The sequence below is a fragment of the Bidens hawaiensis genome, unplaced genomic scaffold, assembly GCF_021521415.1.
Source record: "Bidens hawaiensis isolate Kalapana, Puna unplaced genomic scaffold, B.hawaiensis_p1.1 tig00008566_1, whole genome shotgun sequence".
Lineage (NCBI taxonomy): Eukaryota > Viridiplantae > Streptophyta > Magnoliopsida > Asterales > Asteraceae > Bidens > Bidens hawaiensis.
In genome coordinates this window covers 111379-138658 of record NW_027491617.1, presented here as the reverse complement: position 1 = coordinate 138658, position 27280 = coordinate 111379, and the positions used below count along the sequence as shown (strand labels likewise).

General features: G+C 33.1%; 2 protein-coding genes across 2 annotated transcripts; one reads left to right on the top strand and one right to left on the bottom strand.

Annotated features, from left to right (window-relative positions):
* Positions 1–4672: 4672 nt before the first annotated feature.
* Positions 4673–6510, bottom strand: LOC143529500 (dof zinc finger protein DOF4.6-like). The gene is made up of 2 exons (XM_077025278.1): positions 6440–6510; positions 4673–5991 (listed from the first exon to the last, which is right to left on the bottom strand). The coding sequence occupies exons 1-2, from the start codon at positions 6461–6463 to the stop codon at positions 5104–5106; spliced, it is 912 nt and encodes a 303-aa protein (XP_076881393.1). The 5' UTR covers positions 6464–6510; the 3' UTR covers positions 4673–5103.
* Positions 6511–20574: 14064 nt separating this feature from the next.
* Positions 20575–24452, top strand: LOC143529539 (uncharacterized). The gene is made up of 7 exons (XM_077025311.1): positions 20575–21786; positions 21877–21967; positions 22046–22203; positions 22311–22362; positions 22445–22521; positions 22614–22707; positions 23819–24452. Exons 1-7 carry the CDS (start codon positions 21112–21114, stop codon positions 24367–24369), a joined length of 1698 nt encoding a protein of 565 aa, XP_076881426.1. The 5' UTR covers positions 20575–21111; the 3' UTR covers positions 24370–24452.
* Positions 24453–27280: the final 2828 nt, after the last annotated feature.

The window sequence follows — 27280 nt, the reverse complement described above, 5'->3', positions numbered from 1 at the left end:
TGTGGGACCACCAAACAACTTATTAACATGATCAGGGGTTCCCTAAAATGCCACGTCACTCATTACCATATGATCATGATTTTGACAACCCATCATAATTTCATACACCTTTTTCCTTGATTAAACTTCATCTTTTTCTAAACTAATGACCATTCTAATCTTACTTTCATCTTTTTCGTTTCGGCTTAAGTTCATTACGATATCAATACTATATTAAAAGCATTAATCTCTTAAGATAGAAAATACTAGGGCCGTTCACGAGCTGAGCCGAACAGAGCGAAGGGTTGTTCGTTGCTTGGCTTGTTTCCAACCGAACCGAACCGAGCGGCTGAAATTCGAACCGAGTGAAAACCGAAACGAGCCAAAATCGAATCGAGCATTTTACGATCGAACATCGAGCGATTTCGAGCATTATTTATTTATTTTTCACTTTAAAAAATTCAATAAGAAACAAATTTAAATGTTGTAAATAATATATTTTATAAATAAATTAGTAGTTTTTAGACAAACATGTAATATATTGTAATTTTTTATTATAAATAAGTTTAGAGTGAGATATAATGATCATGCAAACAAACTTTCAGTTTTCTAAAAACTTGAATTGAACAAATAAAACTATAAAACTAACGGAATATGAAAAATTTTAAGGGGTAAAAATAATTGTAAGTTTATATTAATGTGTTTTGTGTATATATTTATATATTTGTTCATATATAATTATATATAAAATAAATTAAAAATATTCGAGCCGAGCCGAACCGAGCATACCCTTGCTCGTTGCTTGGCTCGTTTACAAACCGAACCGAGCAGAGTGGCTTGTTTTCAATTAGCGAGCATTTTCCGAGCAATTTTCGAGCGAGTGACGAGTGAGTTCGAGCATCGAGCGGTTTGGACGGCCCTAGAAAATACTAACAACACTGGTATAATTTATAATAAAAAATTAGCGAGTTCGAGAACATACGATCAAAGTGATATGATTTCAATTGATATCAGCTAGTTTGGTTACGGTTTGGCATTTACACATTGAATTAGTAAACGCCAAAAATACTCGTATATATAGTTTATGATACAAATAAGTAACATATTGAAAACGACGTTTATTCAGTCGGTAAAACATAGGCGTTGAGTTGGTGGCCCGATCCTATTTCAAACAAAAGAAGCAAAGAAGGGAAATCCTCGTAAAGGCAGCAAGGCGTGTCGCCTTCAAATTGAGTAGTGAGTCTTCTTTCTACTCTCAACTTTTGTAATAGAAAGTAGACCCAAGCCTCACCCCTCCATGTATGTGAATTTTCCGAATCTAGTTATATGGACTGATCTTTTTCCGGGTCTATTTTGATATATAGAGATAGACAGGAACTAAGTGATAAGAACAGAATACCAAAGGCTTACTCCCTTTTCTCTCTACTCTATCTATGAAGGCTATGAAGGAATTCGTTCATAGAATGCTTTTTGCTTGCAATTTTATATTGAATAGGTCTTCTCCCTTCGATCCGGGAAGTAGGCAAGCAGGAATCTCTCCCCCTTTCTGTTTATGGATAGAAAGAATATCTTCTTAGGAGAGTATTTTATGAGTTGACTGTAACCCGAAGGCTTCTTTCAGTCGATCTAGTAGGTAAGAAATAAGATCTTCGTATAGTTAGAATTAAAGCGAAACCACTAGGTTAGATCTCGTCTGTGATCTTTGGGCTTGTTAATTGAGAGAGAAACTCCTACAATTGATCGTGGCTTTCATTGAGTGCATTTTTGGCTTTTTAGTTGATGCGAACTGGGTCGGTTTTGGTTACGTTGACGCGAATTCGCTCAGTTGTAAAAAAACAACAAAAAAAATTTTTAATTTAAAGAGAAAAATCTAGAAATGATTTAAAACACAAAAGTAATATGTTTGTCTTAGTTTTTATGAAGGATGGATTAAAACCGACTCAAGCAAGTAGTTTGAGCCAAAAACACACTTACAAACATACTTATTTACAATGTGTTTATTATGTCATTATGTATGTACGCGTGCGTGTGCATGTGCGCATTGCGTGTTATATTTGATTCACGTAACATGTTTTGATTGGCTAAGGTTGCGTGTTATATATTGTAATTGAAAATACTTATATTTTAAATGACTAATTTCTAGTTTTCCTTTATTTAATCTTAGAAATACTTTGACGAAACATGATTTTCATATACAAAACATGTTTTCTTTTTTAGTTCGTTTGACTTTATGGAATAATAGCAATTTTAGTTTTCATATAGACGACCGCCTATAATCTTGGATTCGAGGGACGGCTAATGTCGAGAGATTTGAGTGTCCCACCTCGAATCTCTCTTTACAATTACTAGTGTAAAATAAAATAACATGGCTTAACTATTATTGGATGTGACATTTTTTTTCATATAAATGAAGATTTTAGTGTAACAAATCATATAAATATATACTTTATGTGGACGATAAAAGAGGTTTAAAGGTGAAATATTAAATAATTAAAAAAAATAATTTTTAAATCGTAATTTAATAACTGTAGAAGTAGAACTTAATTTATATTTTATAGTTATTTTATGCACACTCAATAATCAAATTAAGGTTACTTTAATTAGATAGAATTGTGGACTACATACAACTGGACACCGTGGAAATCAATATGGATTATGGGCTACTTATGGCCCAATATGCTTGAAACCAAAATAATAAAGAAAACCAAAATACGCATTTTAATAAGAAAAAAAAAGCAAAAAAATATCCATTTTACTAATTTTGTAACACAGGACACAGATTAACCCTTTGAATTTTTTTCCTTAAGAATGTGCATCCAAAAAATCACACTCACTCTTATTTTTTTCCTTAAGAATGTGCATAAAAAAAAGCTCCTTTGGACGCCAAGGCAGTGACATGTACCGGGACTCATTGTGTGAGGCGATAACGTTTCCCAACAAATCACACTCACTCTTATTTTAACAAAAATAAAAATATTAAATAATATTTTTATTGGTAGTTAACTACTACGTGTTTTTGAATGAAAAGTTACCGAGTGCCCTTATGCAAACTAAACAACCAAAAATATTTAGTAAAATTCCATTAATATATATGGTAAGATTTCGCGGTGTTATTTATAATTTAATACAAAAATTAATTTGTAGTTTAATAAATCGTATTTTTTATAAACTTTAAATTAACAAATATGTATATGTAATATATAACCTAAACAATTAAGTGTAATAAAATGTAGGCTGCTTGTTAATACGTGTGGGCCAATAGGACTGGCTTGTAACACAAGTGACAGACCGAACCAATGGAAAGGTTCAGAGTTCAGACCGCAAGTCGACTTTATTAAGTTAGTCCAAATTGTGGTGCTTATAATCTTATATTGATATATTCAGTGATTAGATTGCATATATGAACAACTATTAAAACATCTTTATCTTTCATAAGGGTTATGTGTTGTTCAATTAGACTATGGGAGTATGGGGTGTGATAGACTGGTAGTGCATGTTGTTCAAGTTTTCGTCACCTCATTTCAACATACTTTCCATATAGAACCACAAAAGGATGACGTGTGTCAAGTTTTCGTATATAGTGTATGCGCATAAAGGATGAAGGTATTTAGGACATTTGAGATATCGGCAAATCACATGTATAAGTGATGCTATTTTAAACGGGATGTGATACATCCAGACACCAGCCCCTTCTTGCCGACAACAACAAGTCAGGACATATACAACTCGTATCAGCCTATACAAATTGTATAGGGATCGCGTGCATGACAATGGTATAAAGATATGAGACATATAAATTCACCATTGAGTAACAATAAGCCGTTGTACTTTCGAAAACATCACATATAAGTTTAAATTCACCATGGACGTATTCCATTTTCACTTGTGGATCAAAGACTAGATGTACAAGTTAGGCCTCTCAATTTGGTAAGTGAAAGGGACCTCTAGCATCATGCACCATTAATATTCATCATGCATCTGTATGTATGTGCCACACATACAAATATATATACATTTATTCACATGTGAACACATAAAATAGTAGGAAGTGATTATGATTATGCACATCAAGTGGGTTACAGCCAAAAGCCACAAGTGGATTATTTATTCTGTTAAAAAATAACAATAATAATAATAATATGATCAAATGAGCAATTTATGTGTCTCAAGATCATCAAGCTAGTGGGTTTAAGGTGATTTTTATTCCCTTAGCACGTTCACCAAGGGGAGTGTTTTAGGTCCCTCATAAAGTAGGGTGTTCTTGTCAGATCTTTTTCAAAGTGGAAACAAGAAATACTGAAAATAATATTTTAGAGAAAACATGGCATGGTAAAGTAATCATTATTCACCTTGGAAAAAATTGGAGTTCAAGTTGAAAAAAAATAAACATGTAGTGTTGTACTATACAACTATGCAATATGCATATATGTGTATATGCTTGCAGACTTTTTTTATACATATATAGAATGAAATGGTTGTAACTTTTAGTGGAAGCATTTTCAACTTCTCCATATTAATTCCTACGCACATTGCAACTTCATACACACACAAATTAAACACCTAAAGATGCATGCTAATTGCTAATTGCTAATTGCTAAAGTAACTTTAATGCAATGAATAATTATAGACTGAAAAAGACTTGAAATATGTATGCAAGACACTACAATATATATAAATATAATTAAAGGTTGTAAAAGAAACAAGCATACAAATTTAAATCAATTAACACGAATTGTACAACATCATACAATATCATTATAAAAAAAACTCGGTCTTTGATTTGTTTTCTTGATCATCGATCGATCTTCAATCTCTTCGCTACGAATTTTCTAATCTTCTGATCAAGTGTGATCATGTCTCAAAACTCTTAATTGAAGAACAAGATTAGATTAATGATCAAGATAGGTACTACTAAACATAAAACATGTTTATAAGGATAGAAGAGTAGAGTACCAAATGTTAATTATATGATACTATCAAGTTAGTTTCTCAAGAAATCCAAACAAGTAATTACCACCCACCATTTAAAGACTAGAAAAAAATGAAATTAAACCCCCCAAAGATTGTTGCTTGAACATTGCAAATATAGATATATGTACACATATATGTATATATAATTGTTAATTACCATGAACCTCCTCCTAACATCCCACTCCAGAAGCCATTGGCATCACCATTCTGATCTCTATTTTGCTCAACATTGTGATGTCCATCATGAGAAGTAGTTGTACTTAATGAACTTATTGAACTCATTGTGCTTGTTTTCACATCTTCAAATGGGAACAAAAGCCTCCCACTTGAACTCTCATGGACGCCATTAAGCGATGGAATCTTGAATTCTGGCATGGGAAACATCGATGAATTGGTATCAGGAATGGGAATTGGCATGAAGGAATTCATCATCATACCCCTTGTAGTCATTCCTGTCAAGAGTTCCAAAGCTGAAAGTTGAGTTGAATTAGTAGTAGTATTAATATTCTTGATCCCATCAAAGTTTGGTACTTGGATAAGGTCAGAATTTGTCTTGAAATCATTGGTTGATGGGAATCCAAGGTTAAGATCTTGGCCATGATTATGAACATGATCATGATCATGATCATGCATCCTAGGGTTTTGAGAAAGTAATGGTGTTGTTAATGGTGCATGAGGTACAACCAAATCAGGAAGCTTCTTTGACATAGAAGAATGAGATGAAATAGAAGATGATGATGATCTTTTGTTCTTCCTTGAACCACCACCAACAGGAACATTTCTAAGGGACCCACCTTCAGTCCAATACCTTCTACAAGTCTTGCAAAAGTATCTTGGTTGTGAAAGGCTGTAATTGTTGTAGTAACAAAACTTTGTGTTTGTAGAATTGCATCTTGGACAGTTTACAGCTGAGTCCTTTTGTGGTCTTGTCTTTCTCTCCAAAGATGAAGAATTTGAAGATGGTTTTGAACAAGAATTATTTGTGGTGTTTTGTGTAACATTTTGTATCACTTTTTCTTCCATAGGCTTCATTATCCCACCCTATATATTATAAACACAACTTTGTCACAAACCCATAAACAAAAAGGTAAGAAAAGACATAAAGATCCAACAAAACTTTAACATTTGTAGACAAATGAATACAACAAGAAGACTGCTTTATGCTTTTTCAATCCATAAAAACCACACTTCAAGATAACTAACATATACATATTTTGAAGAAAAACAATAAAATGGTTAAACAAGAATATTAGGGTTGAAGATCCAAAACTTGGATGATCATAGTCATAATATAAAGTAAACCTCTAGTTAATTTGATTTGATCCATATACCATGACCAGACTATATTAATTCTTATGAAATAAATGATAATTTCAACTATGTAACAAATTAAAATACCATGAACTAATTAAGGTTTGTTTGTGTGTTGGTTTTTTGCAGGTAATTAGTGAAGATGATGATGAAAAAGATTAAAGATCTAACTATGTACCTGTGGCCAGTGAGCCGTATCCATGGCTGAAAGAAGTTATTCTAGAGAGAGAGAGAGATGAAACTTTACTTTCGGCTGGTGTTCAAAAAGCACAAAAAGGAATGTTTGAGAGGTTTGTGTAGCTACGTTCTATGCTTTAATGTGTATATGTCTAGCCTTGGGATGAGAGAGCTTTGTCTAAAAAATCGGAAAATTCTCAACATAGCTCATTTATATAATGTGGTTTCAAGTTTGTCCCTTCAAATTCAATTTTACAATTTTGTCTCTTTGGTATCTTGTTGTTGGCAACATGTTAGCGAACACCGACGATGAGTTCACATAACATAGGGTTAACAATGCGTTATGTTGCTAACATAGGGTAGCAGCGATGCGTTAATGTTTAAAGCAGGGGTTCCACGATGCGTTAGTTGATAACGCATCGCTGCTACCCTATGTTAGCAACATAAACGCATCGCCGACCTATGTTATGTTAGCAACATAAACGCATTGTCGGCGACTTGTTGACATAACATAGGGTTGACGATGCGTTTATGTTGCTAACATAGGGTAGCAACGATGCGTTATCAACTAACGCATCGTGGAACCCCTGCTTTAAACATTAATGCATCGTTGCTACCATATGTTAGCAACATAACGCATTATCAACCCTATGTTATGTTAACACATCGTCGGTATTCGCTAACATGTCGCTGGCGACGAGATAACAAAGGGACAAATTTAGAAACTTAAATTTAAGGGGATAAACTTGAAACCACATTATACAAATGGGTCATTTTGGGGATTTTCTCAAAAAACTATACATTGCATAAATCAAGTTGTTAATCAAATATTTATTTTTAAAGTATATATAAGTGCGTCAAATATTTTTTTTCTCTATTTCACTCTTCTGAAATTTACAATCTTTATATATAGATGTAAAGAAACATTTTAGTACATACGTTAAGAAAAACTATAATTATTATTTTACGCAATTTGATCCATCTTCTTGAAAATCTTGAAAAGTAACAAATTTTTGGAACCATTTAATATCTATTTCACGTACGTATGGCAAACTTTATTAGAAATTAATAATTAGCGAGACGTTAGAGAACAAACATAACAAAATGATTACAACAAGAAATTTTACCAATCTTTTCACACTTAACTTTTGAACGGTTCTTGATCTGAATTCACCAAAAAGATTTTATGTCAATCACCATTTTCAAAAGGCAAAGCGGCAAACTGGTTTGTCAGAAAAAATAACCTCATTTTGATAATTTTCTAATTACACCGTTAATACATTGTAAGATAATCCACCATATAATATAACACGCCATGTATCTTCTTTGGCGTCCCGAAATGAGATTATATAATGAAACTTTGGTGTGTTTCAAAAAATTAAACCTGTTGCCTGTTGGCACATAATTTAAGAATGATATTTGCAGGACTTGCTTTTCATCTAATCAAGACGAGTACAATTATAAAACTTGTAATTTTATATACATGCTGGGATCTTTATTTATTTATTGAAAATGCAAAACTTTCATTCAAGTCTTAACTTTGTATTAGGACCGATATTTTTCTATTTGGCATTAGCTTCATCAATGTGCATATTTGTAATAGAGAAGTCTCAAGTTCCTAACTGACAGAGCTGTCTATAAAAATTGTTAAAAACAATGGACCTTAAGTAAACGAGTTTTTATGTTGGGTTTAAAAATTTAATTTTTAATGAGCTTACATTGTTATGATTTGGGTGTCTAAAAAATAGACTTAAATATATCTAAAGTGAAACTATAACTCACAACATTATGGTATACCATTTTGACACAAGACTAAATAAAAGTTGTGTAATTGAGTTTAAACATTAAATATACATATTGTTTTTCATTAAAATATATATAATTTTTTTTAAATATTACAGGCCTAACATGGTGTCAATAAAAGTTAAGAGGGTTACTCATGAGGTGCCAGTATCGATTATTACCGGTCAATAAATTATAATCTAGGTTATTAAAATCTATTTGCCATTTTTATCTCTTAAGCAACTGAATTTCATAATTCCCTTATTTATGTTAATTAGCAAAAGACGACATTTAATAACCTAGATTATAAATTAGGTTATCAAAAGAGATGTGTAGCTACATCAATAATATTATGTTATCATAATCAATAAATATTTAGAACCATTATATATAGCCTGATATTCTTTTAATTTTTAGGTCATTTAGTCTCAGATATGAAATCAAAATATTTTATACATATAAACTGAAGATTCTACATGAAATGCCGATTATGTCTGTTGGTCGAGAATTGAGAGGCTACATAAGGAGTTCCTTTTATCCGGGCGAAAAATGACCAAATAAAGGTATAGTTTGGACGTCCACGGGTGTACTATATGTGATCTAGATCCCCATAACCAAAAAACTCATGAAGAGACTGAGATGTGCTCCGAAATATATGATTATTTGGATTGAGGACACGAGTATAATAGTCATTTTATAATTAGGTTTTAATGAAGTTAGTTAATTAGAAACAAGTTAATATATGAGTTTAGTGAAGAAAAAGGTAATTACATTTGTAATTTTAAAGTTTGAATAGGGATATAGCTGGGTTCTGAATTAAGTTTCTAGAGGATTTGTGTCATTCTTTTACTTTTATATAATTGTGAATGTGAATTTATATTTTATTTATATATGGACACATGTATTTATATATGGCAAAATAACTCCTAATGATTTTAAATATTCAACGTTTTCTATTTAATAATATAAATATGTCCACAAATTGAAAAAATGTTAATTATTCAATAAGACATTATAAGAAAGTTCTCGTGGCCTTTTCTTTGAAACTTGAGTTTGTTATTATTTTATTTGCTTTAGTAGAACTAAAATGTTAAGTTCAATATATAGATTCTATGAAGATTTAAAATTTCTTTTCGTTTTCTTATTTTTTGTTATTATTTATTTTGTACAGATCTTCTAGTCTAATGACATGTAGGTGATGGTCAAAATTTTAAATCTTTGAGGTCTTAGATTTGAAATTCAACTTAAGGAGATTTCCCTATAGTAATGGATTTCCTCTTTTATGAGAATTGGAGTGTCTAATTCAGTATAAACGATTGACATTTTGTCCTTAAGAATGTTCACTTGGGTATTATAAGTAATTGCAAACGTAATTTAAAAAAATATATAAAAAGAAAAGGAAAGGAGAGATTTAACATTTTATAACTTTAGTAAGGAAAAACGTTTTAAGTAATGATTATTGTTGACAAAATTTGTAATTTTGGTTGTTAGGTGAAAACTTTGACTGAATTATATAATGTCAAATCAAATGTTGTATTTTTAATTTAATACTAAAAGAGTATATATGACTCTTACAAAACTTACAATAAAAAGGTTGTAATTTCTTTTTGAGACAAAATAAAGTACAAGGTGAAGTCATATATGTAGTGATGGTTATGTGGAAGAACATGGCAACACAACAAAGATGCATTTTTGACTTTAGTTCGTTTTCTTTATCACTTTAACAAAGCAGCATGCATGAATGTTAATATCTCATTCAAAAGATAACTCTGCAGTTTTGCATGATTTATATTCCACATGTTTATTTTATATACTTTCATCTTTAATTTTTAATTAGATCACTATTCCCATGTAAACACTCATATATACCTACTTACATATAAGCGTAACAAACGTGCATATACTTACATAGTTACATACTCTGCGTATATACATAAGTTATGTTCCTATTATACATATACTTACATAGTTACATACTCTGCGTATATGCGTAAGTTATCTTCGTATTATGTACATGATGCACATGCAGCTTCATTAATTACTCTATTTTTGTACAAAAAATTTCAGCACCTTGATGCTTTTGTTTAATATATTGCTATTAGAAAAAACTAATTACCCTAAGTGTATTAGGGCTAGATGGATGATTATGGTGAAGTGTACTCGGTGAATGAGCAAACCAATGAGAGTGTTTTATATTACAAGTAGAGAGTGTATGGAGATTTATGAAGATTTGTTAGTGGTGGATGCGGGATTATGATGAATTAAGGTGAACTTTTAATCTTTCATTTTTAATATATATATATAAAAGAATTTATATATTAACTTAAAAACACAAAAATAAATAAGAGTACCTAAATTGCATTAAAAATACATAAATAGTTAAACATTTAATCAAAAAATGCATAAAAATACTATTCCCAATACCATCAGCTTTTAAGTTCGGTTTTTCACTTCTAGAGTGGCCATATCGGTAACGTTAATTTGTCTCATTATATTTTGTCATTTGGAATACACTTGGTGCACGTTGCAATTTAAGATCCTCTATCTTGAAAAAAATAGTTGCAAACCCGTTTTCAAAATTCAATATTCGTTGGTTTATGGATCCAAGTCTTCGGAAACATTGACTCAAACCTTTGCCAACGTCACTTCTTCATCGTAGCTCCATGTTTGTGGCCTTCTCCTATTTCTCGATTTGGATTTCGGGAACAAGATTTGGTTGCTCCATAAAGTGATGTTTTTAGAGAAAATGTAAAAAGTTAATAGAAATATAGGAGTTGAGAATGTATGTTTGGTGTAAAGAACCGGAAAGGAGTGTTTTTTTTTTGAACGGCCAACCAAAATTTTATTAATAACAATCGTTACAAGCAAGACACTAGCAACGACCAATACACGAAAAAACAACCCCAAATGTGAAAAATGTCAACCAACCCAAACACAAATAAAACAAAAGCGACTCGAACACTCTTACTATATGAAATTAAAGCCACGCCATTTCTCCCACGTGAGTCTCGTATTCTTTCCCCAGTTCTTTACCCACATAAAACTAAGCACCTTAATCTCGCCAACCACATTATTAAGGTTAATCAATTTATAGGATTTTATTTTGTTGTTTTTATTACAACGATACGGTCCATTTGGCCATAGAATGGTCAAAAAATAGAATTAATTAAATCATCGGGTTCGTGATCTTAGTACCCGAATTGCCTACCCAAGCTATTGGTGCCGGTGTTCCCAATGAACCTGATTGAAGCCGAGCCTTACCCAATGTCGAACCCGGACACCCTGATAGCAAGATTTATATATATATATATATATATTCTTATTATTATCTTTGTTTTGGAGTACAAAAACATGTTTGCTTGTGTGATTAAATGTGATCGGGTGTTATGAAAATGTATATAGAAGTCAAAAAGTATACTTCTACCTTAGACAACAGTGTTGCTTGATGACAGGCTTTCCAATAAATAGACAGAGGAAAGTAACAAATTTGTTTTATGTTGTCAGTACTTGTAAAGACCAACTCATGTGACCATAACTTTACACATGCTAACTTATTTTATAGTTTTGCTGCATGAAGGTAAATCAGTGAATTCTACAGTTCAGAGGGAAAAAGATAAAACTTAAGCGTACTTACCGGAGGGCCTTTGGCTAGTGGTATCAAATCTCGTGGTGAGTGTTCAAATCTTATGTGTGACACAAGGAAAAAAAATAGTTTAAAAAAGAAGTCATATGGTTGGCAATATGAGTACGCCTTTTACATATAATGAGTTGGTTTGGTAAAAGAAATCCACTTCCGTATTAGTTGGTTTTTAACTAAAATTATACAGTGGCAAAACTAAATATATTTAAATCATATGTACTAACTTATAAATTAAACCAACTTAAAACACGTTAAAATGAGTTAGAACAAACCACGGGACCATTGTCTAGCTACATCACCTACCCGTAGTCGTTGACACCACTGCCGCCTCCACCAGCACCAATAATTATATAACAAGTGAAGTACACAAATAGTCTTTCAACTAACAAATGGTTTTTATAAACTACATAAATAGTCCTTAAGTTAAAAGATGACTAATCGTTCTTCTATTTAGCCAAAAAAAGAAATTTGAATAAGGTTAACATCAAAGACTAAAAAGGTTAAAAGAATTTTAACATTAGACCATGACATGTAAATTAAGAATCAAAAAATTTATCATGAACTGAAAAGGTTAGACATGCTGTAAAAAAAAACACAATTTATTAATTCGAAATGTCATTTTTTTCCTTTTTGACCCGGCATCCTACCTGAACCTTCCGTTTTACCAACCTTAACTAGTTTAGGTGCCTTAACGAACGGCGGTAAAAGAACTTGTTGTAGGGTTAACTGATGAGGGGTTCCTTAGTGATCACGTAAAAGTAAATAATATATATATAACTATTAAAATAAGAATGACATATATATATCACATGTGGGCCCATTTTGTAATTGAAGAAAACATTTTGAGAACCAGATTCAAAGGTAGGAGAAGAGGGTCCCAAACAACATCATATTGCGCATGCAATTGTTGCCCACTTCTGTTCCTGGTCCTATATCTCCATTTCTTTTAATATTTTTAACGAATGGGTTGTTTTATTATATCTATATATTCAAAATTCGACGAAACTCGTGCACATATTTTTTTAACAACAAATACATCTTTGTCTTTGAAATGTATTTTTAACAAATTATTTCTCTTTCAGAACTCGAACCCTGACCTCAAGAAGGAAACCAATTGAAAAACCCGTGCACGTACACTTATTACGCATTATCTAATAGATAGTTTTATTTGCAAATAAACTAGATAGATTGTTGGTTTTGTAATTGTGTTTATACAGTTATACTTAAAGCATTAGTTTTATATAAATGTAGAAGAATTTAACTATTTGTTAATTAAACAAGTAATAAACTTTATAAGTTGTTAGTTGTTACAGTCCCTTGGGACAAAAAACCTAGTAGATCAAAAATAATTTAGATTCAACTACGTTTGTCAAAAATACTTAATACTATTTTTTTATAGAAACGATAAATTTCATGATGACGTTTGGGTTTCACTTTGCCTTGGACTTCCAAAATGGTTTAGTCGTCTTTACATCGTGGAATAGGGATTTTGGCTAAGAGAAAGTAGTTTTACTAATCAAAATGTAGGATAATAAGTTAATAACCTAATGTCTAATTAACATACACAACTAATTATGGATATAAACTAAAGGTATCTAAGTGTAGAAATGAGTAAATAACTATAATTATCTAAATATTGTTTCTCTTTTGTTTATATAAACTTATGTACAAAAGTATGGTGTGAAGTCAAGTGACACCCGAAAATTTCTTTCATGTATAATATAGTATCTGATACGTGTTTTTTTAGGTATAATATGCTTATTCGGTCCTTCGATAGCATGTTTTCGCCTCACATTTTATAAGACCCACCACTAGTTATATGTTAGTTTGGGTATTATTCACAAAACTAATTGGTTAGTTATCTTTATAAGAAAATAATTTTTTTCTTTTCCAAGAGAATGTTAGTGTGTTAGATCCAAAATAAAAATAGTTAAAACTGATTTTATAATTGTGGGATGCTAAATCAATCACAATCGTTAGTCATCAGTCGTCACCCCACATTGCTTCCATCTTAAGCTTATTGGACTTTCTTAACTACATGTATATAGTCAACACAATATACAATCTGGTCGGTTTTCTACTAGGTTTTCTACTACTATCAGCTAGACACTTTTAATTTGGTTGTTTACTTGTGCTTATGTGACGTATAAAGTGGCGGCCGGACCCATGAAAAAAATTCACAAGATTTGAAAAATAATCGGTGTCAAAATTAAATAGGAGTCGGTTGGAATTTTTATCATACATATATATATAGGGTAGAGTTAACGTAAAAAACAATAGTTTTGTGAGAAGCATAAGAATAGATGTATACCCTTGGATCTAGTATCTAGTGGTTGAGATTAGTGGTAATCTAAAAGTTGTATAGTTCATATTTGTATGGTATGGTATCCTATTTAGGTGGTTATTTAGGTGATGTATTTTATTTTAAACCCTTCTCACACTTCTCACAAAACAATTGTTTTTTTTATATATATATATATAATGGATCTTGCGAGAAGTGATATTACAGCGAGAAATGCGAGAAGTGAATGTATAACTCCATTAATCCCTAATTTCACTCCCTTTCATATGATGTTACATACATATATGTAGGTTGGTTGTATTTATGTCTTAATTACACATTCAACCCAACCTACAAACATATAAATGTATCGAGCCACATTCAAACTTATGTACCTACACACATACAAACACACACACATATATACAAACATACGTACACATATACAAACATACGTACCTACACACATACATATGCACCTACACAACACACCTATACATAAGAATTGATGTAAAATTAGGGATTAATGGAGTTACACATTCACTTCTCACTGTAAACAAACTTCTGAAATGATCCAATACCTATATATATATATATATATATATATATATATATATATATATATATATATATATATATCATCTAAAAATATTTAGTATGATCAGCCGAACCCTATAAGTCACTTATAGTGTAAGTCCTCCCCCGTGAACGTATCTAAAGTTGAGATTTTTTGATACCAATAAAATCAAAGTTATGGTATGAATATCATATATTTTAATAGTCAACATAAATTTGATTAAAATGAACTCAAATGACTTATTTGTGAAAGAGGTTAATATTTTCCAGATGGTATTAAGGTGAAAGAGGTTAAGAAATACATTGATAAAATTATGTTTTTGCTTAATCATTTGAAAATAAGATGGTGTAAAAAGGTGCCAAAATAAGTTAATATTTTTACTTGGTGTCTGCTTTTGAATCGACTCCGACGAGAGATATCTTTGCAATAGCGGTTTTGACATCTCGCATATTATGTGTTCATTTTTCTCAAAAAAAGACAGTTGTCCATTTATTTGCTTCTTATGGTATTACTCATTTCTACTGTATATTAGTTTTTAAATGACTAGAAATCCATTTTACATGTCCTTACCTCGGAGCTCTTCTAGAATGGTTATATGGTTCGAAGTTAGTGGCTCTAAAAACTGTGCGGTGGAAGGCATCTTGTCGACGGCATTGTGGGTGTTACGGAATTCCAGGATTGAAGTCGTATTTTAAGCTAATGATCCATGATAAAAATCTTAGTTTGGAGACGATTATCCATTATTCTTATTTTTTGGTTCATAATAGAAATAGTAAGGTTAATATTAATGGGATCGAGTGGATGAGAAATCTGCTTTTATATATGTAACTCTTTTTTGATTTGGTTAGAACTTTACTAATAGGCTTCGGCCCTCCTTTTTAAACGTTTGGGCAATTGGGCTTAAGCCCGAAGATAGGCCTACGTTAAAAATCATATATAGTGTTAACAGGCCCAAGATATTCTTATGTATATGAAATTATGAATTCACTTTGAAGTTCAAACCAACAACTCAACAAGCATTAAATATTGAAAGAATAATCCGCAGAAAAATTTGAAATAGAAATGGTTTTTATGTTATACTCGTAATTATGTCAATTGGCATTAGAGAGTAAGTGAAGATTTAAGATGTAGACCGTAAACTCTCAAGCTTGAATCCGACCCAAACCAGGTTTTATCGCAAACAACTGACGACCTTCTTGCGCCGGATTTTTCCCCAACTTGAAGGGCATGTGGTTCCACAGGTAACGAAGTTCAAATATCTAGGATCATTTGTTCAGAGTGATGGGGAATTAGACAGTGATGTGATCCATCGAGTTCAGGTAGGATGGGGTAGATGGAAAGCAGCCACAGATATATTGTGCGACAAGAGTTTCCCAACTAAACTAAGAGGAAAATTTTATAGGGTTGCAGTTAGACCTGCAATGCTATATGGAACAGATTGTTGGGCCATCAAGAAGGCACAAGTGCGAAAGATGGAGGTAGCAGAAATAAGAATGCTACGTTGGATGTGTGGGCACACAAGGCTAGACCGAATAAGAAAAGTTGTGTTTCGGGAGAGATTAGGGATAGCAAACATAGCAGACAAGATAAGAGAGTGGAGATTGAGATGATTTGGACATGTGAAGAGAAGAGTCCTGTTAGATTCATAGAAAACATTACTATAGAGGGGAGAAGGGGTAGATGACGACCTAAATTGACTTGGGATGAGGGGATTAAGCATGATTTGATAGACCTAAATCTCTCCGATGACATGATTGAGGATATGAATTATTGGAGAAGTAGAATTAAAGTTAAGGATTTTTAGGAAGAAAAGAATACCTTAGAGCTTCTATTTACCTTATTTTAGTCACACACTATAATAATATTTTCTCTACATAAATAGTATTATTATTATTATTATTATTATTATTATTATTATCATCATTATTATTATTACTGTTGAATTCTGATTTCCTTTGTATCGCTTCATACATATGTACTTTAGAGCTGATGGTCTCTCTGGAAGCCACCTCTTTATCCATGTGGATAGAGGTACGGTGTGCCTATATCCCACCCTCCCCAGACCCTATTTATAGCTATGCTATTGGTGGGATTTCACTGGGTAAGATTGATTGATTGATTGACAAAAGATGGTGGCTTGGGCTACCCAACATTATTTATGATTGCGGGCATAAGAAGTCGTCTTTTTCCATCGGGTTTCCCAGACAGCCGGGAATTATTCATTGGTTATTAAAAAAATTATATTGTATTTATATAATATCAAACTAGAACACGTGGAGAGTTAACTGTTCAATATAGACTTATAACATAAGTTAATGGTACATTTAATATCATTCAAAACAATTGACCGGTAATACTTTAAATCTTACCTTTATTTTTATTTTTATTAAAAACTTAAGCTATATTTATAGCTTTATAAATGTTGCAACTTTGTTATACTAATGCATCATTCATAGTTGTTTTTGTTTCAACAGTTTTCTAGACATGTCCATAAATATTATTTTTTAAACAAATGTAACGTTTATAAGTTTAATGAAAGAGACTGATGATCTGATCAATATAATATAGTATTTTTATATATAAATTTATTAATAATGTGGACGTAGTGGTGTATGAGTAAAGAAAACACATTTGGGGTGTTAGCCGACTCTCATGACTCACATTTTAAATTAATTCAAACAAAACCGTATGTTGCAGTATGTGGTTTTAAACCACAATATTGTTTAATCTTCAAAGCTTATAATTTAAAAAAAAAATTGCACTAAGCGGCCATTCAGTGCAATTTATTTTTTCTTAAATTTTTTTGTTCAAAAGACAAATTTTATTAACAAAACAATTTAGCCAAAAACAAGTGATCTGAAGGTTTTGTCTTATGAGGTGATTAGATAACTAAAGTGCTACCTTCGGCTTACACTCGAGACGCATAAAAAACAATTGCATTCCACATAAACATCCAGAAACAAAAAAATATAACAAAAGAGACTCTCTAATCCCATAGTTAACTGCTTTTTTCAGTTGTTGTACCTTGAGAGACGTACTCATGTTGCACCTAACATAATATTCGAGCACCATTTCATTATATGTCTAATTTTGAAGTCTTAAATATGCCACTATATGTTATTTAAAATTTGCACGCAATGGTAATATGTTTTCATGTCATCTAGACTATGATGAAACACGAACAAAAATATATAATACAAGTTAAACGATTGTTTAAAATATAGAAAAATTACACATAGGTAAAATTCGTTACGTGATTCTTCATTCGTTTATAAACTACCAATGTATGTGCATATTATTTTTTTTGGTTTGTTTGAATATAAATAATCAATTGGAGTGAACTAGTAGAGGTAGGGAAAAGGTATGTCAAAACTCCGAAGGGACAATTTAAAGGTCATATATTATCGCCTCCAACCATTGAATATGCATCATTTTGAATTTTGAAGGGTAAACCTATTTGAATTTATGGAATTGTTAAATTTGACTTATAGTTTGAAAATTGCTAAATATTTTTATATATAGTATTTAGAAAATAATATTTGTTGATAACAAACACCCACACATATAATTTTTACATCAATCGATTCGTATTCTCCTTCCAATCAAAAGCCTAAAAAATTAGTTTGAAATTCAGAAAAATTTATAACGTCGTTAAGTAATTTTTAACAGATGACCACTGTGGCCAACTTTTTGAATTTTGGGACCACTAGTGACAATAAATGAATAGGGATTATTATCGACCAATACCAGTTAATAAGGATTATTAAAATCTAATAAACCAAAAAAATGAGAGAGAGAATATAGATTAATTTTTGAATTGTTTTTATTTTTATTTTTATAACCAATCCACCCACCAATTTATATACTTTAACTAGTAACGTTTATATATTTTAATAGTTTTTTAAAGTTATAATAAAATAAAGAGTTCAACTACCGTTCATTTGAACATAGCACTGTTGTATAACTTTTTTTATAAATAACTTTATAACTTTACGTGATTTGATAAATGATTGTGCGTTATTATAAACACGTTACGTAATTATACATATATATTACAACTTTATATATTTTATTACTCCGTATTTGTTTAAAAGTTATAGTAATATGAGGAGTTCGACTACCATTCATTTGAACATAGTACTATTGTATTTTATTTTATAAATGACTTTGTAACATGACGTGGTTTGATAAATGGTTGTGCGTTATTATAAACACGTTACATAATTATGTATCTAAGTTAGTAATTATACATGTATATTGCATAGATATTTATGTATGTTGGGTAATTATTTATACACTTCACGTAATATTGTATGCATTTATTTATATTTGTTGAGCAATTATTTACATCCGTTGCATAATAATGTGCATAATCATGACATGAATATATATAGCTATTATTGATCCGTATATGCTACTAGATTTAAGACTAAGTGTTGCATCTTTTTTAACTTTTCTATATTTTACAGTTTAAAAACAGTTTGTACAATAAGCTTAATATATATCAGGTTGTTGATTGTTATTACAAGCTAATGCTTGTCATGATCAATGTCGCAAAAGTCGTTAGACTTTGCTAACTTAATTGATTGGAGAGTTGTGAGTACTCGGCCATACCGCCATAGTAATGGAGTACTTGGGGATTTGGCCTACTGGGATAAAATTGTTACATAAGGTTTTATCTCACCAAATGATGAAGGTTCAAATACCATATATCACAACAAAAGCAATTTTAAAAGAAAAAAACTATATTATATTATAATAATATGAGAAAGACAATAATGTAATTATACAATTTCATGAGTTTAAGTAATTACAACTTTTAAAACATACTCTATAATCGTTTTAAACATATTATTGACTTTTAAATCAACTTCTCACACGTTTGCTAATAGAGTCGGCCCAGAGAGAGAGCGTGGATGACAATCGACCCAGACTGCCAAGACTCATAATTATTAAAAAGGTTATATATAAACTCCAAATGACTCATTAGTGCAATGCAAAATGTGAGAATTCACGAAACACATGTCATAGGTTCAATTTTCATGATTGATGTCTTTTTTTTAGATGTTATATGAGTTATTTTAGTAACTTATTTTTTTAAAAGTTATCTTAAAGAGACCCTTTTTTTATTCGCTCCGGGCTCCCAAAATTTTAAGTGATTCTCAGAGACGATCATGTTCGAAAAATATCATGAAAACGAATATTTCATTCACTTTAATATAAGTAACGTTACATAATTACCAGTAACTATATTCTCAGCCCAGGCCCGGCTCTGAGAACGGCTAAAAATTTTGGTGTCGAAGGCAAAAAAAAATTTTGGGCCTTAATAAAAAAGGGGTATCTTGTTGGGTTTACAATTTAATTTTTTTAAAAAGCCTTAATTTTTTGGGCCTTATGATTTGGTTGTGTAAAAAAAAGTTTTTATATAAAAATATAGTCAAAATGCCTCAAGTGAGGTTAGAACCCACAACGTTTTGGTTGAAAGTCATACCCCTTTACCACTAAACCAAACTAGTGGTTGTGATATTAAGTTTAAACATTATATATACATATTGTTTTTTATTAAAATATATATATAATTTTATTTTTAAATAAAATCCGGGCCTATCGAGGTGTCGGACTGGGGTCCGTCGACCACCCGGCCCTCCCTTATAGCCGGGTCTGTCTCAGCCACACTACGCAGACACCTCACCAACTTATATTTATTACATGTGTGTACTTAACAAAACCGTTGGTCGAAGGAACACATCTAATGAGGCCCCATTATCCGTTTACCCGACCCGGACCCGGATCACACTCGTTTACTAAATCCATCTTTCCCAAGCTGCAACCTAAGTTTCATCAGTCAAATTACACAACTTTATATATAATATATATAAATATATATATTCACTTGGGTTTTATCAACACAAACCTCTCACTTCTTCAATTATGGTGTCTATTGACGATCAATTCAAAATTGATGCATAAAAGGTTAGAATTTGTTACCGAATTTATTGAATTATGGTTGGGTGTTGAATAATATTAGAGGGTTATGTTTAAGAATTGAAGATGATGGGTAGTTGTAGTGAGAATGAAGATGAGTTTTTTGATGCACACCAGGTGTTCGACGTTATGTCTGACTCAGATTCGGATGGTTTTTTGGAGGGTTGTGGTGTTTTTGGATATGGGTTTGATTATTGGGATGGGAATTTGGATGGTGTTGATGTTAGACGTGATAAATTATTGAAATTTATGGGGTTGAGTGATAGATGGTATGCTAAAAGAGATACTGAAGATGATTTTGTTAGCGAAATACGAGACGAGACCGAATCGGTCTTGGTTAATGATAGAAATCTTCAAGATGGGTTTTAGTGTAGGCAGCCATCTTTGAATGATTGGTCAGCTAAAAACATGGAGTTGGTGGTGAAAACTGTGAATTGGGATGAAGAAAACGTGTTAACGAAACCGTCTTTTGATTTTGGTGCAGAGCGTAAACTGGATATTGGTTTGTCGAAAGTAGACGGTGAGTCGATGGGTTTGTTAGATAGGAGGAAGAGAGTGAAAAAGGGTTGGCTGCAGAAGTTAAACGTGATGGCTCTAATCACAAACGAATACGAGCCGGATCGTACATATGGCACGGGTGGTGCGAGTACTCGTTCTGTTCATGTGCACGCACACAAACGGAAGTCGAAAGAGTTATCATCTGTTTATGCTACGCAAGAGTTTGCAGCGCATAACGGTGTGATCTCGGTTATAAAGTTTAGTCATGATGGTAGATACTTGGCGAGTGCGGGTGAAGACGGTGTTGTACGCGTTTGGAAGATTTTTGAAGATCAAGATCCGAGAGTATATAAGATTCAAGAAACCGATCGTTCGTCGGTTTATTTCTCAACTAATCATTTATCTGAATTAGCCCCATTAAAGCCCGATAAAGAAAAAACACTAAAATTTAGAGGCTTTAGGAAATCATCTGAATTAGCTTGTGTTATTTTACCGCCTAAAGTTTTTAGAATCTTGGAGAAACCAGTGCATGAGTTCTATGGACACGTTGGCGAGATCTTATCGCTTTCATGGTCTAAAAACGGGGTTTGTAACTTTGTGTTATAAAACTTTTTCATTAACTTTAAAATTCATATTCTTGAAAACTGAATGTTTTTAAATTTTTTGATTATATAGTATCTTTTATCATCTTCTGTGGATAAAACCGTTCGTATGTGGAAACTTGGACATCACGAATGCCTCAATGTCTTTACTCATAATAACTATGGTGAGTCTAATTTATATCCTTTTCATAAAATTAAATGTGGATTAATTAATTTCATGTATGCATGTATTTGACTTGTAGTGACGTGCGTTGAGTTCAATCCTGTGGATGACAATTATTTCATTAGCGGTTCGATAGATGGCAAAGTACGCATATGGGACGTGCATAGTTGTAAGGTTATTGATTGGATTGATGTTGGTGATATTGTCACTGCTGCGTGTTTTTATCCAGATGGCAAGGTTTGTTTTGTTCTAAAGTAAATAATCTTTATTGTATTTTTTTTATTTATTCGGTTATGTTTCGTTAGATTAAAACCAAATATAAAATCTTTGTTTTCTTAATATAGGGAAGCATAGTCGGAACCTTAGATGGAAAATGCAGTTTCTACGATATTATTGGTGTTTTTATATTTTTACATTAAAAGAGCTCAATCATATATGTAAATTTCTTCTTTTTATGTAAGTTGATGAACTTATGCAGATGAACGGCTGCAACTGCATACTCAAATTTTGTCGATGAGTAAAAAGAAGTGGCCAAAGAGGATAACTGGATTTCAGGTATTGGTTAACTGTCTTTTATTTATCAGGCTTGTTTTGTATTGTATAGTATTTTTTTGTAATTTAGTAATGTTTTGTTTTTTAACTTTTAGTTTTGCCCGATCGACTCCAAGAAGGTCATTGTTACGTCAGCTGATTCACAAGTGAGGATTCTTTATGGGATCAACATTGTAGGCAAATTCAAGGGTATGTTCTACTTCGTTAGCTTTGAACTACAACATGTGAATTATTAAACGTGACAGCGGATAACTTTTATAGCTATTATACCCGTTTTTGATTTAATGATAATCATTATTACTTACAACAAAAAGTTACTTGAAAGTTTGTGACTAATATTTTTGAATTATCTTATTTTGCGGGTTACAGTTGTTCAAAAAGCTTGTGGGCTCGTGACTCACTTGAAATTGGCCCATTTGTAAACAAGCTGAGCCCGAGCCAAGTTTGGCTTGTGGCTTGTTGGCTCGTTTAAATTAAGAGCCAAATTAATACACACACATTCTTTTCTAAACCAATTTATGTTGAGAACTACGAGAACTGCATAAATCTCGTGTATGTATGTAGTGCTTTAATGAGATAGTGGGGTAGGCGGTTATGTACCGCCTTCCATATTACACATAAAGCAAAAAAAAAGTACAAGTGAATTATGTGGATCTCTGTTTTTGGTGTATTTTTGGTTCTGAAATGAACACCGCTATACATATATATTTATTTATTTGTAACTTTATGCCGTATGACAAGTTTTTAATGAAAAAAAATTATAACTATATTCAAAATTCTATTGTAAATATCTGATTGGTTAATGTAAAAGTAAAAAAGTGAAGTCATTATAATATATATAATTTATAACCGAAAGTTTTAATATATAAATTACGAATTGTGTAGTTTATTTATTCTGATGTATTTAACCAAAAAAAAAAATTATATGTAGTAAAAATTAAAAACTTTTTAAAATAAAACGAGCCGGCTTGACGAGCCACAAGCTGACTTCAGCTTTTGTCGTGCGGGAGTGCTGTTCGAGCTCAACATGTCATCTCGTCAAGATAGACGTCTCGAGCCAGCCCGGGTTGGTTTGTAAACGAGCCAGCTCGACGAGTCAGAAGTTGGCTCGAGCTCAACATTTTAGCTCGTCAAGATAGACGAGGCGAGCCAACTCGGCTTAGTTTGTAAACAATCCGAGCTTGAGCCCACATAGTCTCAGCTCGGCTCGTTTATAGCAAATATAAGTTACTGTTAATTCAGTTCTACTTGCATTTAATGCTGTACATCAAATACTTGACAGTCGAAACATATTAAACAGGGAACCGAAGTTCCGGAAGCCAACTATCCGCATACTTCACACCAGACGGAAAACACATAATATCAACCGCAGAAGATTCAAACATATACATATGGAACCACACTAGCCCCAACAAACCCGTTACAAAACCCAAAACCAACTCGTCATACGAAAACTTCACATCACATAACACAACAATGGCCATACCATGGTGCGGTTTAAAAACCATAGCAGCCGCATTACCATCTCCAAGACTTACATTAACTACCAACAACAATGTTGTTCCAAGAAGCACAATAGATTCACCTCGAGTGCCGTCACCATCAACTACACGCGGGTTTTTCTTTGAATCCTTATTAAAAGGACCACCAACATGGCCGGCGGAAACACTACCTGATTCAACGCAAGTTAGTGTTTCACCTTCGATGCGTAAGTCCGAGTATAAGTTCTTGAAAACCGCGTACCAAAGTACTTTTGTTGCTCCACATGTTTGGGGTCTCGTGATTGTGGCTGCGGGTTGGGATGGACGGATTAGAACGTATCTTAATTATGGATTACCCGTTCGGTTGTGAACCGTTATACATCTGTTGTTTTTTTAGTACATAGATTGTTTTATAAGATTATAAGACTACAGTTATACTTGTATGTATATTTATAAATACGCGTTCTGGTTTCTTAAAAATGAAACCAGACTCTTCTTTTTTTTTTTGTACACCCAATGTTGAAGAGAGCATGTTAACACCATCTTTAAGCTCAAGTCATTTACTTGATTTTGTAACTCTTTAAATTTTGTTGAGTAATGCAAACTGGAAAACGGAAAATCATTCTTTTTTTTTTGAATAAAATGGACGACTTTTTTTCAGGTTTGGTTTTGTGGGGAAGGTTCATGTGCATTTTAATGTTAACATGAGAATGTAAAAAATAATACCAATTCTTAAGAAAATGGGAACGTAAGAAACAATACTAACTACAATACCAATATACATAAACAATGATTTGTAATAACAAAGAAAAAAACCTAAAAATTACAACAAAAGAATCAAAATCAAGAACGAAATAATAACAGCAAATACCAACAAATGCTGATAACAACAAAAGAAAAAATATAATAATAACAACAAACTATAAATCAGCAAATACTTATAACGTCTCATAATCGATAATTAGCAAATACGAACAAAAAATAACAGCAAACACCTATAAAAATAAACATAATAATAACAACAAATTGGTTCTCACTGTTTTCATGTTAAGAATAAAATGTATTTGATCCTGTTTCTCGGTTTTGTATCAATAATATGTTAATAGGTATATATTGAGGGAGGTTATTGTATAAGTTGTTTTTAATATCTGAATGCGACATGTCTCTTAAGTCGGGATATAATGCCTATGTAGTTCTAGACCGTGGGTATGTAACGTCTATAAATCATTAGGTATAAAATTTAGCAACTTATATAAATGAAGAAACACTAAGCGACCCGGGGCAGATTATAGATAATCTGGGGGTTAAGTAATGTTTCCCACGAGGATGAGGTCTAGCAGAGAAGGTTGTTCTTCAGGGGACCTGCAAAACAGACACCGTAAGCTCGTCACTGAGAAGGGGGGGGGGGGTTCCTCCTTGTGACCACCCTCCGGCGTGAGAATCAGACTAGATTGCTCTGAATATAAGTGTATATTAAGAGATTGCTAGATAAGATTGAGATATCAGATGATGTCCTTACCATTCCAAGGTGTTGGAGTATTTATAGCCGAAGGTAGGTTTCCTAGAAGGTACAGCCGGCTGAATAGTATTCCTGTTCCACCAACAGTGGACTACGCACAGGCCATGCTGGTTGGTGGATAGGCTACGGCCAACAGTAAAGGTCGGCTGTACACTGTTCCTTTACTGCCGGCTACGCACTGTTCCACCAACTGTAGGCTGCGCACGTCCCATCGTAAGGGTTGGTGAGTAGGCAGCGGCTAATAGTGACAAACAGTACTAGAGGGTGCTCCTCCTCGTATTGTTGTCGGTGAGCTGTCACCCTGTGATTGGTTCATGGGCTGCTCTGGTCAAATTGTCTGTTCCGCCCATACCTTAGTAGGTATAGTACGAAAGACCTTCCAAAAGCATACGGACTGGCTCATTTAGGCGGGAGTATTCCCGCCTTGCTCATTCCTTCATGTGACTACTGAAGTAGCGAATGCCTTGTGCGTGTAGCCTTGCTGTTAGTGCGGGCAGCCTTCCCTGATGGCTTGTATCCGCAGCTGCGGGAACAGGCGGGGTACTTCACTATTGGGAGGCTTTCCCTGCGGGTACAGCTGGCGTACTGCGCATAAGGTTCTCTGAGCATGGTGGGTCCTGCTGGAGCAGTTGGTCATTGCGCAGACGTCCCTATTCAAGGTGAGTCTTGCGGGTCCAACTGGGCTCTACTGGGACCTACCTCTTCAAGTCCCCCCAGTCCAATGTTCTTCTCATGAATTATTAATAAGTGAGGTGAACTTTTGGACTTTAAGGGGTTTTGAAAAGGGTTTTGTTTTTAGGTTTTCCGTGGTGATTCTTCCCGCGGTTTTCCTGATGTCACGCAGAAATTCCCGACTTTTCTGCTTGATCTTTGGGTGTGAAGCGGGTAGGTTTGTAACCTCCTCGCACGTCAGGATCGTTGAATCCCATTTGTGTGGATTCTCCATGGGGTTTTGGTAGTTTTCAACATATTGATCAATTATGCTAAAACCACCAATCCCATCATGGAGTTTCAAACAATATAGTTCTCGACGTTCCCGTCATGCGGGGATGTTACTCCCGTTTCCGCAAGCATGGCCCAGAAGATCCTTCTTGGTTTGAATTCCCTGCAGAGTGCTAAGTATGTGAAGGGTTTTGCCTTGACACCGTACCCGCATTCGTCTTACGGTTACTTTACTTCCAAGGTATTCCTGGCGTCAATTCCCTGCGGGTGCTAAGTATGTGAAGGGTTTTGCCTTGACACTGTACCCGCACCCGTCTTATGGTTACTTGGTTGCCAAGGTAAGGGGTATTTTCCCGCCTACTTTTGAATCTTTTTTGAATTTTTTTTTGAAATTCGAAGAGTTGGTGAAAGGATAAGAACAGTCCAAACCTCTGAAACGTCGTGCGACGGTTTCTTCTGACTGTGTCAGGACGTGCAGGAAGTTATGGTGACGTGACAGTACATGGTCATTCCAGACGCTTTTTCAGGCGCGTGGGCGCGATTTTTCGGGCGCGTGGCCGCGAAATTAATGGTACGCGTCCTGTCAACAGCTGTTGCCAGCTTGCTTTTTGCCGCGTGTCATAGTTTCATTGCACCTTCGATTTCTCTCTCTTCCGCATTAAATGCATCACATTAATTGCGATTAGTATATAAAGGGGGGAGAGGGTTCTTTGTAATCCACACTTTCACTCTTCTCTTCATCTTTTAAGCGATTTCCGGCGAATACTCCCCTTTTCAGGCAAGCATTCTCTCGAAATCGCTTTCTTATTTCCTTTGCAAG